An 18120-nucleotide genomic window follows, 5' to 3' on the forward strand; every position below is an offset into this window, starting at 1 on the left:
GCGTGCCCACGGAGGGAGGCGCTTCCGGCGGCGGGCGCAGCATGGCGGCGGCGGCGGCTGAGGCTGCGGCGGCGGCGCCGGCGGTGACCGCGCCCGCGCCCGCACCCGCACCGTTCCTGGCCTTGGAGCCGCGGCTGCAGCGCGAGTTCCAGCAGAAGGTGCAGCGGGTCCGCAACAACCGGGCGGCCAAGGTGAGCGGGGCTCTGTCGCGGGGCGGGGGTGGCCCGGCTCGGCCTGGCCTGGCCTGGCCTGGCCTTGATGCAGCTGCCTTGTGCCCCGCAGGAGGAGCTGACGCCGGGCGTGGTGTATGTGGGGCACCTCCCGCGGGGGCTCTGCGAGCCGCAGATCTACGCGTACTTCGAGCAGTTCGGGACGGTGAAGCGGCTGCGGCTCTCGAGAAGCAAGAAGGTAAAGCTCCGCGCCCGGCCGCTTGGCCTCCACCCCTCGCCGACGGACCCGGGCGCTTCTGAACTTCCCAGTTTGCTTCCTGCTCTTACTGGTCGCGGTAATCTTTAAAGGTTCCCTCCAACCCAAACCATTCTATGACTGCAAATAGGTAGTTTCAGCGACAGTTAATGTAGCCCCTTTTTTCCATAAGTAAATACACTTTTGTGAGAAGTGTTACCAGAATACACTGGTGAAAGGTAGAACATGAAGTGTCATGGAAAAGGCTCTGGTTTAGTTTTCTTGTTGCTTTGTTCTCAATAACTTTAACTTCTCATTTCTCAATTTCTCATCACATTATAATGCTGTATGCGCTTGGTAACAACAGCAATGCAGGGCAGGTTTGGGGTTTTTTTTAACAAAATAGGTGCTTGGTGAGCAGTTTATTTCATGTGCAAATATGTATTTACGAATAAGATCTTACCAGTTTAGGACTAAATATGGTGCATTTCATTATTTCAGTGAACTTTATGAAATTACTTATGTTTATCTGAGAATGGGCTATGACTTCAGAAGAATAAAATTAATTTAGTTCTTCAGTTATCAGAGCATCATTTCAGATTTCTTTCCGTTGTTGCTTGCAGACTGGAGGTAGCAAAGGCTATGCATTTATAGAGTTTGAGTCTGATGACGTGGCTAAGATTGTTGCAGACACAATGAACAACTACCTGTTTTGTGAAAGACTGCTAAAGTGTAAGTATAAGCTGAAATGTAAGTCCTCTAACATGCAAAGGAAATTCATACTTATTTGTGTTCTTTTTTTGGACTGTTTGGAGAATCTCGGTGCTTTTTTTAAATGAAGTTTTTTCCCGAAAGGATTTTCTGTGGGGCTGAGTTTTTCTTGCTTTTTTTCATGTGTAAAGATCATCCCCAGCACCCTTTTGTTCACTACTACTTTTTTTCTCCTCCAGGCTGATAATCCTAGTTGTGTAATCCTGTGACGTGAACTCTCAGGGAGCAGTGGGGTTTGCTGTGGAAATTCTTTGTCATTTATAACTGTTGCAGCTGCTGTCTGTGTAGTTAGAGGACCTTTTTTTGATTAAAAGATTCATGAAATTAGCAAGCTTCTCAGACATGGTGATAGCAACATTTGCTTTATAAAGGACTGTGAGCTATATACTCATCAACTTTTGAAAAACAAGTTTCTCTGTTTTCCAGGTGAAACTGAAAATGTGTTCTTTTCATCCATCCATCCATCCATTATCAGTTCTCTTACTAATGAGCATTTTGTTACTTTCCATTTTCTCTGTTCATGAAACTAGTGCTCTGCTATAGCAGTGGATAGTGTTATAACAAGAACTGAATAGCGTTATGTGATCACAACATTTCAACACATTCTCAGCAGATTTGTTGAGAATGTGATTCTCAAGGCATTTGGTGAGAAGAGTAGCTCTGCTATAACTTGATGTCCTATTTTTATGATACAGGTCAGTTCATGTCTCCTGAAAGGGTCCATGAAAACCTCTTCAAAAACAGTAACAGAATATTTCTGAAGCCTTCTCAGCCAGCTGTCAGGCGGTACAATAAGATACGTTCACTTGTTCAGAAGGCAAAGATGACAAAGCGGCTGCTGCGGAAGGAGAAACTTCTACGGAAGAGGCTGGCTGAAAAGGGCCTTGATTATGACTTCCCAGGATTTGTAAGTTTGGTATTGTTATGATGGCTGTTTTATGAAAACACATTTCTATGTTCGAAATACAAGGAAGTAACGTGTTTTGTGTGGAACTGCTAAAAGAGCTGGAGCACCAGGGAGGCTTACTTGCGTTAACTGTATAGAAGCTCCTGGAAATTAGTGTAGTGCTGTTGCTGGGTTGTATTGTATGTACATGTGGGTTTAATTTCTGAGAAGCAAATAGTAACAGCAAAGTGAAGACGTTTTCTTCTGTTAGTATAAACAGGTGGATATTCTGTGGTTTTAATATTTGTCTGCAGATCACAGAAGAGCATCAGGGGCTTTTCCCAAGCCCTGTGGGAAGCTTTGGTGGGGTAGGTATTTGAAGGCAGGTCCCAAGACTAGAGCTTCCATCCACAGACCCTGCCTACGCTAACCAAGTGTAGTGCTCATTTGCAGAGTGCTTGGGTGAAGCATTTGAGTTTTAATCAATGCTGTTTAACATGGTATTTTTTTAAAATGCACAGTATCAGCTTTTATTATGTTGCTTTGGTGTTTTTATTCAATCCAGATCACCTTTGGGGCACTGTAAGTCATTTTATTAATTCAAACCTAACTGTTGTAGCAAAGGCTTTGTAGTTATGAAGCAAAGAAACCTATAGACTGTTAAGTGACTGTTCGTCTTCACACAAGGAAGTTTGTAGTGATCCACCTGATCTGTCTTGCTTCCTAGGCTGCACAGGAGCTTTCCATAAAGGGAAAAAATGTTAAAACATCTAAGAAGTCAAAACTGAACACTTCTTTGAGCAGCCAGGTAAGACCAAACAGTCCTGGTGGTGCCCAACACTCCACCATTCACACTGAGTCAGATGTTTAAAGTCTGCAACTCTTTTTTTTCATACTGATTTCAACACCTGAAAACCTTGACATTGTTTGCTTGAGAGATTTTTGTTACAAAAGTAGCTCCTTGGAGATGGACTGACACTCTTGAATGGGGAAGGGTGATTGGATCCTCTCATTTCTTTCTCCTGTGGGAGTATTTAGCAGCAAAGGCTTCTGCTCAGCATCTTGTAACTAGCAGTGCTTGTCCCAAGGTGTGTCTGGGCAGTGATGTGTCTGTTCGCTAACTCGAGGCAGGAGACATGCAGGGTGCTGGGGACAGTTACCTATACACCACCTACATCTGTGCTTCAAAATGGTGTGAAATTATCTCCTTGCTGGCATCCTTCTCTTGGTCTGGGCTACCTTATAATACCAGCTGGTTTTGGCAGAAAGGAAGTTGAACCATTAATACGGTCTAGTGCTGTCTGTCCCCATTTACATATTATACTGTCCCTCCTCCCTTGTGCTCTCCAGGCATGGTGTTCCAGCATTTTGAAAACTAATGCCAGTTAAAACTAGCAGTAGGATGAAAGGAAAGCTCAGATCATCAGTAATGAGATTTGGAGCACTGACAGTCTGAAAAGACTGTCAGGTATTAACATTTCTGTTTTGTTTCATCACTGCTGTTAGTTTGGTTTTGGGTTATTTTTAATGTTACTGGATTTACTAGTGATAATTTGGACAGGGCTGGTTCTGAGTAAAACAGGATAACTCATACATTCAGTCAACTGACTTCTGAGAACTCACTGAGATAATGAAACTGGGGTGTTTCACCTCTGCTAGGGGCTTAAATGTGGCATTTCTGTAAGCCAGTCTCAAATATATTACTTTTTTCCTGATTCTTTTCCTCTTGGCTTTCTTAGTGCTCTGAGGCAGGAAATACAAAGTTTAGAAAGCAAATGTGCCTAGTGACATGTTAGAAAATGTGAATTAATTTACACTTGCCTTTCACGTACACTTTTTTGAAGATGACACTTTTGTCTGAAGAAATACCATCTATAAAAATAGCTAGAGTTATAAAAAGAAAACAATTTTCCCTAACATGTGGAAATTCGGAAGGAGAGCTGGACTGAGGTGCCTTGTGGTACCACAGAGGCAATGACAACTTTTCTCTGGCAGATGCTTTGCAATGAATCATGTTTTTCTGATCTCTTCAGGATCCTACTCCAGTCTGTACTCCAACAATGCTCGAGCGCCGGAAAGCTTCCCAGGCAGATGACAACGCAGAGGACAATGAAATAACTCTCAGACTGCCGCCTGCCAGTGTTAAGAATGCTGTGCAGAGACCAAAGAAGCAGCCAAGAAAAAGTCCAAACCTGAAGAAACAGAAATAGACTTAAAATTTTGATGGCTGTAGCCATGTTTTTCCTCAACTTAAAAAGTGGTGAGGTGGGGCTTCTAGTGGTTCTGCTGCCCTGGCTCAGTTCATCTTGACTAGACTATTTCAGTCTTTCCTAGGCAAGGAATCTATTCACAAATCCCCTCCTGTTTAGCCATCAGAGGACCTATGGTCTTCTCTGACTTTGAAGATATTCTTGACTCTGTGCTCACAAGTGCCTGTTCTGTGACACACCTGCAGTCATGCCAGAACCTTCACTTAATTCTGTATCTTGTATCTAGCGCTCACTGTTTTGAAAGAAAATGTGAGGCTGTCCATTCAGAACTTGCTGATGCGGGCTGTATCTTACATTTATAATTAATAATGGATTATAAAAAAAATTAACCATTTTTCAACTGTTGGCTCTTAGTAGTGGTTCTTTTGTTTAACTAAATGTGTGTGTTTCATGCAAGTTCTCACATAGTTACACAAATAGAGGGTGAGGGATTTTTTCCCCAAGGAAGACTTACCTTGAATTTCACTTCCTGTTTGTGATCAGTCAAGATCTGGCCATACTGTCCAGGGCAGAGGCAGAATACCACACTGCTTGAGCAAGCCAGTGCCTGTCAACTCTGCTTTCAGCAGTGCCTGGGAAACTCAGCCTTTGCCAGGGTGTGAAGTGGTTGCAGAGGACTTGGAAAGGACTGGGATTAGGATGGTGGTGAGAAGAGACAGAGGAAAATGACTGAAGTCACTTGTGTTCAAGATTCTCATTCCTTTCCCTATGCAGGCAAAAGATTTGTGTTTGAGAGTGTACCCTACTGTGGAGGACGTAGGGTGACTGTTCTGTTGGCTGGTGGCTTAGATGGAGTCACAGCCATGCTGTCATTCCTCACACACTTGGGTAAAAGGCCTTTCACGCTGCAGAAGTCTCAGGCATGCGCGTACTGACGTACTGCTCTACCTCTGGGCTGACCGGGCAAAGGTAACCTGCTAATTCCCTGGAGTTTTGGGTGCCATAAACATGCTGTTGCCTGGTTCAGAAAATGTTCAAGAACCTGCAAAGTGTGGCTGCTTGTAGAGGGACTTGTTGCTGAACTGTGGAGAGGAGCAAATGGTGACAACTAGCTCATGTACAGCTGTTCTCAGAGTGAGCAGGGCTCTTTGAGAAGATGCACCAGTAATTGGAGCAGTGTGGGCTGTATTAGGAGTTCTTGTGCTGCAGCATCTTGTCACTGTGCTTTAGTTCCATTGCTTGTGTGAAACGAGGATATCTTCTGCTTCAGGGGATGATAATACATCTCAGAATTGTAATAAACCTCTGGGTGGCTGAAGCAGGATTGGAAACACAGAGGTTTGTGACCAGTAGTACAAATTCAGAGAACTGAGTGTAGCTTTTTGTTGTGCTGTCCTGTTTGAAGATGCAGTTTGACTGTGCAATGAGAATTTGGATTTTATTGCAAATCTGAGACCTGCAGAAATTCCACTTTGCGTTTTGTGACGTGTACTTAGCCTTGATCTTCTATTGTCTGAGGTGAAACACTCTCTACTGCTGTTGGCTGTAGGTCAGGCTTGGCGGAAGGTTTCAGGGGAAAGCCCAGGTGATAATAACTGGCTGCTCAGGTAGGTGGCTGGCACTGATTCCTTGGCTATTTTAAGACTCGGGACTCCTGGCAGAAGAGAAGAAATCTGAACCATTGGCCTGGCTAATTCTGTCCTATCTGGCCTGATCACTTGTACAATCATGTGATCGTAATGACATTCCTTTAGTGACTCAGATTAGATCCTTCTCCTTTGTCGCTCTAAAGTGTCGGGGAAGGCACTTGGATGAGTGCATCTTTACGTCAAATGCTTGTCATCTTAGGCATGCTAGTGAATTCTGTTGACCAGCCCAATGGTCACTGACAGTCCTTGCCTTTCAGTAGCAGCGTTGCTGTGTACACGTGCAAGCTTTCTTCTCTGTGCATTGTTTGATGTGAAACAGGCAACGTTTACACCTCAAACCTCTGGAAAATACATTCTCAACTAAGGTTTGAGTAAAGGTGATCGGAATGGTTGGCAGAAATTGCTTACCTGTTAGTAACTGACAACAGATCTGAAAAAACTTTTCTACATCGACTTCATACAGCAGAAGAGAAACAAAATGCATCTGCCCAGAATGGGCAGTTTTCTTTTAAAATCCATATGCCCAGCTTGTGTTATGCAAATAAAGATGGCTATTGGGTCCAGATGAGCTGGAAGTGTGGCTGCACTTTCTCCTGTCTGGAGCTGTCTCTTGGGCGCAGTCTGACACCGGGGGGCAGCACGCTTCAGCATGTGGACACACGCGGCTCTGACAAACGCGGCACAAGGTTTCCTGGGAAATGACCTCCCGGATTTATAAAGAAGCCTGTCTAGCTCTGGCAGTTTGCAGTGACTGGCTGTATTGGTGTGACTAACGCATCTCTAACTCGATTTAAGAATATGGGAGAGACTTGGTATGGATCTTAATCAAATATGCCCATTTCTTTAGTGCTGCCACAAATACTCGAGTTAAAGCTGCTCTTAAGAAAACTTAGGTTATCTAGAGTAACCTATCCAGTGCAGTTCCACATTCACTGAAGCCTGGGCAGCTCCCTTCCTGTGCTTCCCATTCCAACCCCTTGGCCTGCATTTTGAACCTGGAGTTGCCTTCTTCCTACTCCGCTTCTGTTACCGTGCTCCTCTCTGTGCCCGGTGTTCTGCCCCTGCCTGGAAGCCTGTGTCTGCTTGCTGCTTTCTTCCATGTGGCTTCTTTTCATGCTGCTTGCTGTGCCTGGGCTGTCCTGTTGAGCTGCGTGAGTTTCCAGGGACTTAGCTTCTGCAGATCTCTTGAAGAGGTTTGTGCCTCTACACTTGCACCCTGGTTGCTGCTTGCTCACCATACTCGCATGGCAGTGTGAGCCTTGATGGGAAGACATTCAAGAAAGCTGTGCTTACAATAAGGTTTGCTTCCTGCTGTAATTTTCCTTTCCCTTCCCTTTGTTTATTACTCTTCCTTCAATTGAGATCAGCTTAGATGGCAAATCTGAAAAGCAAGGAAACAAAATTCTGTGCTGTTTGAGTAAAGCACGACAACAATACCCAGGCTACAGCAAGGCACTCTCAGCAGAAGGGTGGCTTTTCTTGGTGATAGTTTCTGTTTTTAGGCTGCCTGTGTTATTAATATACTGCTGTCCTGGGAGATATACATAAGCAGAAATTCAGACACCTGATACTTGTCAAACATAGTTTCCATAGCAAGTGGACAGACGTGCTGTGTCATCAGTTATGCCTCAGTCCTTGCACTGATTTTTTCTCTGCTCTCCAGTCGTTTGTTCATCTTGGACAAACACAAACCCCCTGGCCACTGATTTTAAGGCAGGCTGAGTTGTTTTTACCGGGATGCTAGAAGCAGTGGGGCTTTGGTTTCAAGGCATATCTTGCAAGCACTCTGCCTTTCTGTATGAATGACTTTGTGCAGTAGGTTTACTGAACACCTGTGTATGTGATACCATTTTCCAGCTTCAGAAATGCTTAGGTGCTAGCAAAGTCTGATAATTCACACTTGTTTATTCAGATTTCTCTGTTTTTCAGGAAGGGGAGCTGGGCTTAGGAGTGCACAGCATTTTCCAGCACATGAAGCACTGGAAGTAAAAGAATAACGGGGGTGGGGGGAAAAAAGGGGAATTGACTGCAAAATAGAGGGGAGAAAGGAATGATGGAGGCAGTGCTCACCTCTAGAGAAAAAGGTGTTGGTGAATTTGGCAGTGTTACGCTGCTTGAAATTAAAGAAGCAGTTTGAAGTTTTTCTTACTTGCTTTGCCGGTTAAATGTGCTGTGAGATGCTCAGGCTGCACAGTGTGTGGGGAGTGCGCTGCAAACCAGGGTCCCAGTGCTAGTGCTTGCTTGTGAGCCGAGTGGAGGAGGAGAGCAGGCTGGGCGAGTGGCACTTGCTCTTGCCAGTAACAAGCCTGTTTGCTTGCATACCTGGCTTTTGAAATGGCTGCAGCCCCAAGGAACAGTGCTAAAACCTGCCTACAAATAGCTCGTGGTGCAAGGGAGGATTCATGCATGGCTCCAAGGGGTGACATCCTCTCCTCTCCTAGTAAAGCACCAGCGAGGCAGAGGGTAGCTCTAGCAAATTCCTCCTCTCCCAGCTTCCCCTTCAGAGTGCTGGGGTGTTTGGTTCTCACTTTCTGCAATGCAGCTGGCCAGGGTAGGGCTGTGTTGTGTGAGTAGCACACAACACCTTGAGCAGGGTGTTGCAGGTGAAAGTGGGGCAAGCAGGTGACAAGAGTTCAGTGGATGTGATCTCCATTAGGTGTTTTCCAGGAATACCCATGAGTCCTCTTGGACCAGACTCCTTCGTTGTCCAAAGATGCTGCTCAAACACATCCTGTTTTCCAGAGTTTACAGTAACCCACAAAGCCTTGAAACGTCCAACTCCAGGCAGCAATAATCTGCAATTTCTTGGTCAGGGATACACGGGAGACGGTGAGGAGAGCTGTTCAGTGCATCAGGCTGCTGCCTGGCACCACTAATCTAGGCACATCCCTCCCTGCCCAAGGCCAGCAGCTCTCAGAGCAAGCTGAGGAAATAGTTGACTGCATGAGTGAGAACTGCTAAAGTGAGACATTTTCTCCCATGCAGGGTGCAGCAAGGTCTCTCATCACTTCTCCCACCCAGCATTAATTAAGCATATGGCAGGGACAAAGGTGTTGGCTGCCCTGGGAGGCTTGGAGTAGTTACACACCCGAGTGTCTGTGGCCAGTAACTATGTGGATCTCCTGTGTTGGGAAAGGATAAGCTACAGAGAAGCTCCTACAGAAGTCTTGGCTCCAGTCAGGGAAGAAAATGCTGGTTTATCATTTTCTTCAAATGTGTTGAAGAGAGCAGGCAGGATTGTGAGGATGAATGCTGCAGGACTTCGAGACAGCAAGATGGGTGTCTGCAGTGAACCGTGGGTGCTGGGGTCACCTCCTTTCTGTGGCTGCATGTTCATCCTGGCACTTGACCCATCACATAAAGTCTAGGGACTGGCCTGAATTTGAAACGTTGTTTTAAAGAACAGGGAGGAGAAAAATAAAACTGTTTTTTAGGATAGTGGTTCTGGAAAGTCTTGGGTTTTTTCAGTGTGTTTTTCCAGTTCTGACTGGGAGGAGGGCTGGGTGAGCAGGTACTGACCCGGGAATCAGGCTGCTTGCTCTGCAGTGTGGCATTGCTGCCAGTTTCCTGCAAGTGCTTGCACAAACCCCAAGCTTGCATGTGTTTTGGTTTCTTTAAAACGAGCAGGGAAGTAGAGCTACTTCTGTCAGCGTGGCTTCGCAAGGCTGAAAGTGTTGCACCATTTTGAGAGTGAAGGCAGAACATTGCCTCTCTGTCTTGCTTGCTGGGTGTACTCAGAGTTACCATTTCTTGCCAGCACGCCCTGCAGAAGGCAGTCGCGCAGTGGGGAGCGAGCAGGGGTCTGGGCCTGTTGTGCAGCCACAGCACAGCTGCTTTGTCGCCTGCTGCATTTTTATTTCTGTTGGTGTGAGAGCTGGAAGGGATCCGGTATAACCTTTGGGTGCTGGGCTGTGTTTGCATGTCTGCCTGTTAGAAGGGCTGGTTCATCTGCCCAGAAGCGATGGGCAGAGGAAATGTAAGACAAATCTGTAAGGCTTTTCCCTCAGCTCTCCGCCACAAAGACATGATGCTTGTGGTTTATTAACTGGGCAATGCTTAAAGTGCATTTTATTGAATTGTATCCTGAAAAACAAACTCCGGGTTTGGAGCTGCCAGAGCTTTGTGGCTGGGCTGGCAGGAACTATGCAAGTGCAAAGGACTCGTTTCAGAGGCAGTGTGGGTTCTCCCAAGGCAAACCTGTCTGCTGGTGTAATGTCAATGCAGTCACATCAGATGAATCACAGCCCAAGTTTTTATCCTGAGAACTACTAGCTCAGCTTTTTTTCCCCATCAGCTCATAATTTTACAAGATGAAATCCTGCCATGTTAATACGTAATATAGATTCAATCAGTCGGTTGTTGAGAATCGTTTGGAGTCGGTGATTTGGACAATCAGTTTTGAGTGGGCTGTGGGTATATGTTTGCTGTGTTGCTGTTCAGTGTCAGCCCTCCCGTTGCATTTTGTAAGAGCTTCCATTAATTTCAGTAGAAATCTGCATTTGGGGTGAAGGGTGACCTAATCTTTAAAAAGGATCTTAATCCACTTAGCCTCTCTTGCAAAGCTCAGCATTTTTTCCTTGTCAGGAGCAGACTGCATTCCTAACCTTGATGTGTCACTTTCCAGTTGGCTTAATATTTGGGTAAGGATAAAAAGGAAATGTTTTTGAAAGATGAAAAGAATCCATGCTGCTAAGGTATGTGCATGTGTGATGTGCAAGTATTTAAAAAAAAAAAAAAAGATGTGAGCATAATTGTAAGTGCTTGGGTGGTGGAAAAAAGATAAAATAACACAGATAATGATATAAAATAACAGCAGATGACTCTAAAGAACAAGCACAGGAAGAGGTAAATCCATTTGAAAGAGTGTAAATGGGGAATTATGAAGGAAGAGGAAATGGGACTGAAATGTTGTTTAGTGTAAATTTAAGTGCAAGACAAAAATAGGGCTCCTGTTAGTTTGACCTGTAAATGTCTCTTCCCAGAGGCCTGGGTGCAGTCAGGAAAAATATGATCTGTGATGCAAATACAAGACCTAATGCCTACGCCTTGTTAAGACTGGAAATCTTCTAGCCTACTGCATTAAATCTGGCTCGGGTCAGAAAGGGTGGAAAGCTGTTGCCAGTAGCCTGTGTTCAGCTTTGGGGGGTTTCTGCTCAGACTGTGGTCACAAAACAAAGAACGCCGCAATTAAAACAAAGAACACCGCAATTAACACTAATTGGTACCTTCCTTGATGTTTTGGCCAGGGAGAATGAACTGTCCCCTGCCTCCCTGGAGGCAGTCACTCTGGGTCAGAGGAAGGGGCCAGTGGGGATGTCGCATGACTCACAGGACCTTCATGCCAACGGGAAATCTTGAATCAAACCCACTTCACACGGCGTGAGGACTACCTGCTTTGTATGTGCTGTTTCTCCCTGGGTGGCCAAATTTCGGCAAGGAGTGGAAACGCGCAGACGTGCCCATGTGCACTCGATGAGCCTTGAAGCCGTTTGCTCACTTCCCTTTAATCAAAACCTTCTGCTCTTGCATTTTCTTTTCTGTTTGGTGACCGAAGCGAAGCTTCATGTGCCTTCACGTGGGAGTTAAGTGGGTCAGCGGGCTGCTTTGTTTGTGGCAGCTCTTACGTGGAAAAAGCCTGATGCAAAATGCTGAGGCTTGGCAGGAAAGTGCCAATTAAAGATAGCAGTGCAGGAGCATATTGTCTGAGCTGAAAGTGCTCGAATATGGGGCTGTGACAACTGTCATGTGCAAAGGGAAGAATAAGGAATTATTAAATCTAATGTTGATCTGAAGTAGCCAGTGCTTTTCCTGTTTGTTTTTGCGCACTATGGACAGGGAGTTTGTTCCCTGTTTCACAGGTAGGGTAAGGGAAGGTAGAGGAGGTGAGTCACACAGGGAGCCCGTGCCAGAGCAGGATCAACAGCACTCAGAAGATGGGTGCTCGGGCTTCGCGTCGTGTTGGCCCGTGTTATTTATCTTGGTGCCAGCAGCAATCCAGCCTTCCCCTTCGCACTGCACAGGTCTGTTCAGGTGATGTGTGCAGGAGATGTGAGCGCCAGGAGATGGCAAAGGGAGAGATGCAGTGTTACATCATGGCGAGAGAAGTTGTTCTCCCCCTTAGCCGTGAAAGTAGTCAAGTTGGGGCTGCACGTGAAGGAAATGTGGCTTTCTAATACTGCGTGGCAGTGTGCAGGGAAGCAGGTTGCTTCTAGGGAAGCAACCCAGGGACAGCCAGGCTTTGGTTACCTCTGCTGTCATGTGCAACTACATCATCATACTGTCATTCATCAGTGAACATGTTTCTCCTTGGAGCACTCAGCCATCAGATTCCTGAGCGGACATTGTGCAAAAGGGCCTGGAAGGAAAGGGGAAGAGCAGGTCACTCAGGTACAGTCAGTGTTTCCACTGAAATAGAAGCCTTTTTCCCTCCCAATCCATCCCTCTACTTCCCCCTAGTTCTGTTTTATTGATGTGTTTTTGTTTGAAAGAACAATGTTGGTAAATGAAGGCTAGAATATCCATACATTCCTTTAGTTTAAAAAAAGTTTTCTGGCTTTACTTTGCCCTTCCTTACAGCCTTCTGTGCCCTCAATGCAGATGACCATAAGCTGATCTCCTGTTTCATCTTGCAGATGGACTGTGCTGTATTTTGCACGTGTATAGGCACACACCTCCTACTCATGATGAACCAGACCTTTCCCAACGAGCAGGGAACAGTGTATTTTGCAGGTGGACTGATTAGACAGAGACGTGCTGCTTCGCTGGGAACAGTATCCTCTCGGGAGACAGATGTTCCTGCCTTTCTGCTGCACTCGTCCTGCCTGTGCTGGAGATCCACGTGTGAGATAGGTAAGTAAATGCAGATCTTTCAGAAATGAGAGCATAGTAAGGATAACTTTATTTAGGTGCATTATTTATAAGGGTGATGCCAAATGCCTGCTGTTAAAGCACCGGTAGTGAAGTCCTTGTGAAGCACTCGCTTGTGTCGGTAGCAGCTTCTCCAGTTTCCTTCATTTAGAGAGTCCTTCCTGCACCCCAGGATGAATCCTCAAGGACTGATGAGAAGTAGCCTGGTCATTACCTAACAGTAACTTTGGAGGAGCTGAGGTATCCGTGCAGATTGGATTCCATTCAGAAACTTCAATCTGGTTGCCCTTGGGGTATTCCGACGTGCCTTCATGGTGGGTTTCCACCGGGAACTGTCACAGACAATGGACACGCTGGTCTGCCATGGATGGTGCTAGAGCTACTGCAGATTGATGTCCCTGTGAAAGCTGAGGGACTGAGCCTCCTCTGAGCAGAATTAAAGAATACTGAGATGCTATGAGACTCTAAAAGAAAGATTAAAAAAAAATCCATCAAAGGACAGTGTTCTACTAGAGAAAGCAGGATGAAGTATGCCATATAGTGTGTGATATAGTGCAATACTATATGCAGTAGTGATTAATTTTAAGAAACCTAAAGGGCAAGAATCAGAACAGTGCCTTCACTGCCTGCTTTTAAAAAGCTTGAGGAAAACCTGCAGGTTACAATGTATTTTAGACTTCTTTTCCTAATGAAAATGAGGCTTACATGATCAGTCTGTCTGTCTGCTGCTATTCAGCTGTCAAGCTAGCCCCATCCTTTTTTTCTTCTCAACATTTAGGGAGGAGGAAAGAATCTCAAGTTTCATGAGAACTGGAGGAGAGAAATAATCATTGCCAGGCTCAGGGAAAGGCAGGAGGGAGCTGGGACATGGTGTGGTTCCTTTGGCAGCAGCCTGCCAGTCGATCTGCACATGTGTACGGCCCTGGACTAACCACAGCTCATGCTGCCAGCGTCTCCTTCGAGGGGAGTGTCACCGGACACACAAAGGAAGGTAGGGCTGCTGAGGGAGCAGGGCGGCTTAGAGGGACAAAGAACACAGATCGGTAGGAAACCAGGTGTCATTAGTGCTGCTGCTCGTGGAGCAATTTAGTTATCTTAAAAATACAGGCTAAAAATCTCTGCAGGGAGCCAAGGAACTGGTCATGTAATAACAGAAAAAATCAAAACATTAGAACTGATTGAATGACAGAGAAATTTATTTTTGTGCAGAGACTCTACCTGTTTTATAATAAAAATGTGAAGAAAACACACAGAGAAAGACTGTGTCCACACTCTATTAATTTCACAGTGAGGAAGCTTCTAAGTTTTGTGCAGTTGTCACCTGAAGTCTTGCAACAAAAGAGGCAATAAAAATTATATTTTCTGTGCAAGTTTTATCTACACGGGGCGGGGGGGGGGGAAGTACTTCAAAACCAAGCCAACTGCATCTCTCGGCATTTCTTTATGAAGCTTTAGACTGCCAGTGACCCTAAAATCACCAGAAGTAAGAATCTATGAAAAAAAAGCCAAACACTCAATCATGTCTGAAGGCAGTATTGAGAAATTTTCGAAGTAAATGCCTCTTTATCCTAACACTGAAGAGAATGAATTCACAGCAAATGTGTGATACACAATTATTGATTTCTTACTGAAGCCAAATGAAACACTCATCATAATTCAGCTTAGAATTTATTTGATCAATTTGTATCTAATTTTCTTGCTCAAAATAGAATGTGATGGCATTTTAGGTAGCAGACAGGGAACTATCTAGAGTTTCCAAGAAAACTTTGCCTATAGTTCTAACAGATTCAGCTGTAGTAGAATGATCGGTGCTTTATTAATGTACTGACGATTTTACCCTGTCATCAGCTGCTGTTAGGAGACTGCGAAGCAAAAGAAGGACAATCCACTGGAGTTGTGGTTGCCGAACTGTCCCAACTAGGGAAGGAGAGCACTGGTGCAGAGGCTGTCCCCCCTCTGAGTGCACATGGTTAGTAATGTGGGGACTGGAGAGCCACAGCAGGGGAACTAGAGTTGTTGTGTCTCTACTGTGGGAGGTACTTAGCCAGTTACGGCTCTCAGGAGATTAGCTACTGCCTGGGGGGTGAGAACCATGGTAACTTCTAAAGCTGGTTTGTAATCACCTGTTTCCAGTTTACACAGAGCTGGCATGCTTTTAAGCACTAATATCTCCAGCTTTCTCTTGACATCTCCGCAGCCTGTTCCACTTTTTACATTCAAACTATGCTGATTCCTTCATGCAAAGCAGCAGTTACTACTCTGAAACCTGATGGTGGAAAAGAACAAATTATCAAATGTAGTATTTGGGAGGGGGCTTGCCAAAAGTCATTCCTGTGACAAAACTGGGAGCCATGAAGAAGAGCATTATTATTTCAAGAAGTTATGACTGAAAAAGAACCATTTCTTCCACATACAGTTTTCCCATGTGAACTGTTCTGATGGCTCAGACTACGTATGTGTTGGAAACCACAATGTTACACCACCTTATGGAGGTCAGCCGCTTTCTGCAGTGCAGAGGATGAGGTCAGCTGGTGGTGTTTGAGGTGAAATGAAAGTTCCTTACGACCAACGTGAGAGCAGCAGTCCATAAGCCTAGGGAAGACGTTGGTCAAACGTGTCTTGGTAAAGAGCCTATGCACAGGGAGTTTGTTTCCTATTTTCACCTCAGTTGTATCGTGGGGGCGCGGCAACTCGTTCCATTTAGGAGAAATAGTTAGTTGCTTTTAATTGCAGCTTTTTAATTCGGACTGTGCAAAACACGGTTTCCCTCGGTAGGGAATCGTTAAGAGGAGTGGCTACGCACTGACACGCAGGCTCGGGCTTCTTTCCGCACGGCAGCCCTTGGCCCCGAGCTCTCCTTGCCCAGTATCGGGAATTCCTCTCAAAACACTCAAGTTTCTCACAAGGTGGGCCCACCAGCCAGCAGCTCTGTGCGCCCTGAAGCCCTTCTACTGAGGCAAATCAGGCAGGACTCGGTTTGGAGCCCGCAGAAACGCCCGTCTGCCTTCTCAGGGCAAAGCGCCCGGCCGCCCCGCCAGCCCCTACGGCTCCCGCCGCGCCGGCAGCGTCGCCATGGCGACCGAGCCCGCCCGTAACGGCCGCGGCGGGGCGGTGCCGCGCATGCGCACCGCGCGCACTGACCTCACCGCCGCCGCGCTGGGGGGCTGCCCCCCACCTACCATAGAGAGGCGCGTTGTCTCTAGCCTGAGCCGCAGGCTCTATGGTCGGGGCTGGGGGGGCCGTGTGTATGCGCAGCCCTGCGCATGCGCGCTGCTGGCCGGGAGCCTTCTAGAGGCGCGGGGCGGTGACGCGCCGGCGCGGAGGGGTGCGGGTGGCGCATGCGCGCTGGCTCCCATTCTTCCCGGGGCAGCGGGGCGGGCGCAGCCATGCAGCGCAGCGGGCGCCGCCGCCGGCACTGAGCGCCGACCGGCCCCCGCCCCGCCGCCGCTTCCCGCGCCGCGCCCGGCCGGGTAATGCCTGCGCCGGCACCGCGCGGGGCGGGGGGAGAGCCGCCGCGCCGGGGGGCGGGGGAAGGGCGAAGCGAGAAGCGCGGCTGGGGGCTTTGTGTGGTGCTGCCGCTGGGTGACGGTGGGGAGCGCGGCCGTGAGGGGAGTGGGGCGGGGCAGGCGCTGCTGGGGCCGGCCCGCCCGCGGCGCCGGGCGGGAGGGCAGCGCCCGGCTCGTCCAGTGGTGCGGTTTGTTGGAGGGGAGGGGGAGGGCGGTCCGGCGGCGTAGCGGCCGCAGCGGGAGCCGGGGGGTGCGGGGGTTGCCAGGGCCTAATGGCCGGCGCGGAGGCGCCCCTCGGCCTCCCCGCCCCTGGGGGCCGCCGGGGCTCGGCGAGCGGCGGGGACGGCCGGCCCCGGCTCCCCCCGGGTAGGGCAGGGGGCCGCGCCCCGCGGTGGGAGCGGGGCCGCCAGCCCCGGCCGTGCGGGAGCGGCGGCAGCGCGGGGCCAGCCCTGCGGCGGGAGCGGCGGCGGGGCTCGGGCCGTGGCAGGGCAGGGGCCTCCTGCGAGGGTCTCCGGTGGTACCGGCGCTTGCTTGGTGAAGGGAGGCGAAGTGCCGCCGTGTTGCGCCCGCTCAGCGGTGCAGGATTATGCTAACATCTTGAGGCTGCTGTATTTTTAAAACCATCTTGGGATTTGGGTGGATTCGGCTCTTGCGTTTGGCCCTTTTGTGCATGTGCCGTGCTTTGCTTCGTTTATTTCTGTCAAAATTTTTAATGCGAGTTGGGCGAGGAGTGGAAGTTTGTGCCTGTACAAAGAGGTGAATGGATCATTCGACAAATCCTGCAAGAACGCTTTGAAGAGGTGGTGGGTTTGAGTAAATAAAATATAATTATTTGTCAGTGTGTTTACACAGGCCCGTGTGGGCTACGTTTGTGGTATTTTCAATGTATGTGTCTTAAGGTATCTGCGAGGAAGGGAAAAGCTGCCCCCTTCCCCACCCCTCTGCCCAGCATCTTGAGAAAGAGGTGGGAAACTGAGGCGGGGTGACAAGCTCAAGGTTGTATGGGAAGCCTGTGGTGGAGCAGAACAGAGACTTCCCAGGTGTGACGGTTGTTCTGACCGGTAGATCCTTCTGTCCCCTAAGTCAGTGTTTAGTAAAGGAAACAAGGGTTAAGCAAAGAAGCATGTGCTGAGCCGGTGTTGGTAGGGCAGAGATGTGGTCTCCATGCCAGTGCTTGCACCAGCATCTCAGGTGAATGCATTGGAGTCCATTTTGCTGCTGAGTAGTGCAGACCGTTTCTCTGCATCTTTTGAGCAGTTGTATCTCTGTCACGTGCTCCTCTTGATGCCACCTGGGTGCTGTTGAAGACAAACCAAAATATTGTCGCTTGATACCTGATGACACAAATCCACCATTTAGATTAGCAGTTCTCAAATTAGATCTTGCAAAGGCATTAGAAGTGCAAGTGTTTGCTTCTATGTGGGATTCTGAGCTGGATTTAGAAGAGGTTTGCAACTGGAGAGGGGACTGCAGCCTGGATATGTTTGAGAGCTTCCAATAGTGGTGAGCTTTTGCTGGAGCAAAGGGCTGCACCAAGTGCAGGATGGAACTGCAGTACTGCCATGTTCAGGGTCTTCCTTATGGCAGCGTAGCTCGCTGTGTGGAACAAGCCTTTGTGCTGCAGTCCTGGGCTTGGCAAAGTCCCGCTTTTGCTTGTTTTCTCTGTTGAACCCTGTCAGTGGGACTAAAGCCTGGAAGTTACGAGAGGGACAGAATAATGACTAACTGTGTCTCCATGGGTGATCCTTTCTGTATTTCATAGTTACACTTGTTTCATTCTTTTAACAAACTGCTGCCAAAATGGATGAAAGTCTTTTTTTCACACT

The 18120-nt window shown here is 47.7% G+C and overlaps 2 protein-coding genes across 2 annotated transcripts in view; both read left to right on the forward strand.

Moving 5' to 3' along the window:
• Positions 1-23: 23 nt before the first annotated feature.
• NIFK (nucleolar protein interacting with the FHA domain of MKI67) lies at positions 24-4672 on the forward strand. The gene is given in 7 exon segments (XM_074828765.1): positions 24-191; positions 283-408; positions 1029-1137; positions 1872-2083; positions 2790-2870; positions 4096-4237; positions 4240-4672. Coding segments are annotated over 7 exon segments (867 nt in total). The 5' UTR covers positions 24-41; the 3' UTR covers positions 4287-4672.
• Positions 4673-16158: 11486 nt separating this feature from the next.
• CLASP1 (cytoplasmic linker associated protein 1) overlaps positions 16159-18120 on the forward strand; it is a 189013-nt gene continuing 187051 nt past the window's right edge. Inside the window, exon 1 of the mRNA XM_074828769.1 lies at positions 16159-16258. The gene's annotated coding sequence lies outside the window, so the exon portion shown is untranslated. The remainder of the gene's footprint in view (positions 16259-18120) is intronic.

Source organism: Strix aluco, chromosome 6, assembly GCF_031877795.1.
Source record: "Strix aluco isolate bStrAlu1 chromosome 6, bStrAlu1.hap1, whole genome shotgun sequence".
Classification (NCBI taxonomy): domain Eukaryota; kingdom Metazoa; phylum Chordata; class Aves; order Strigiformes; family Strigidae; genus Strix; species Strix aluco.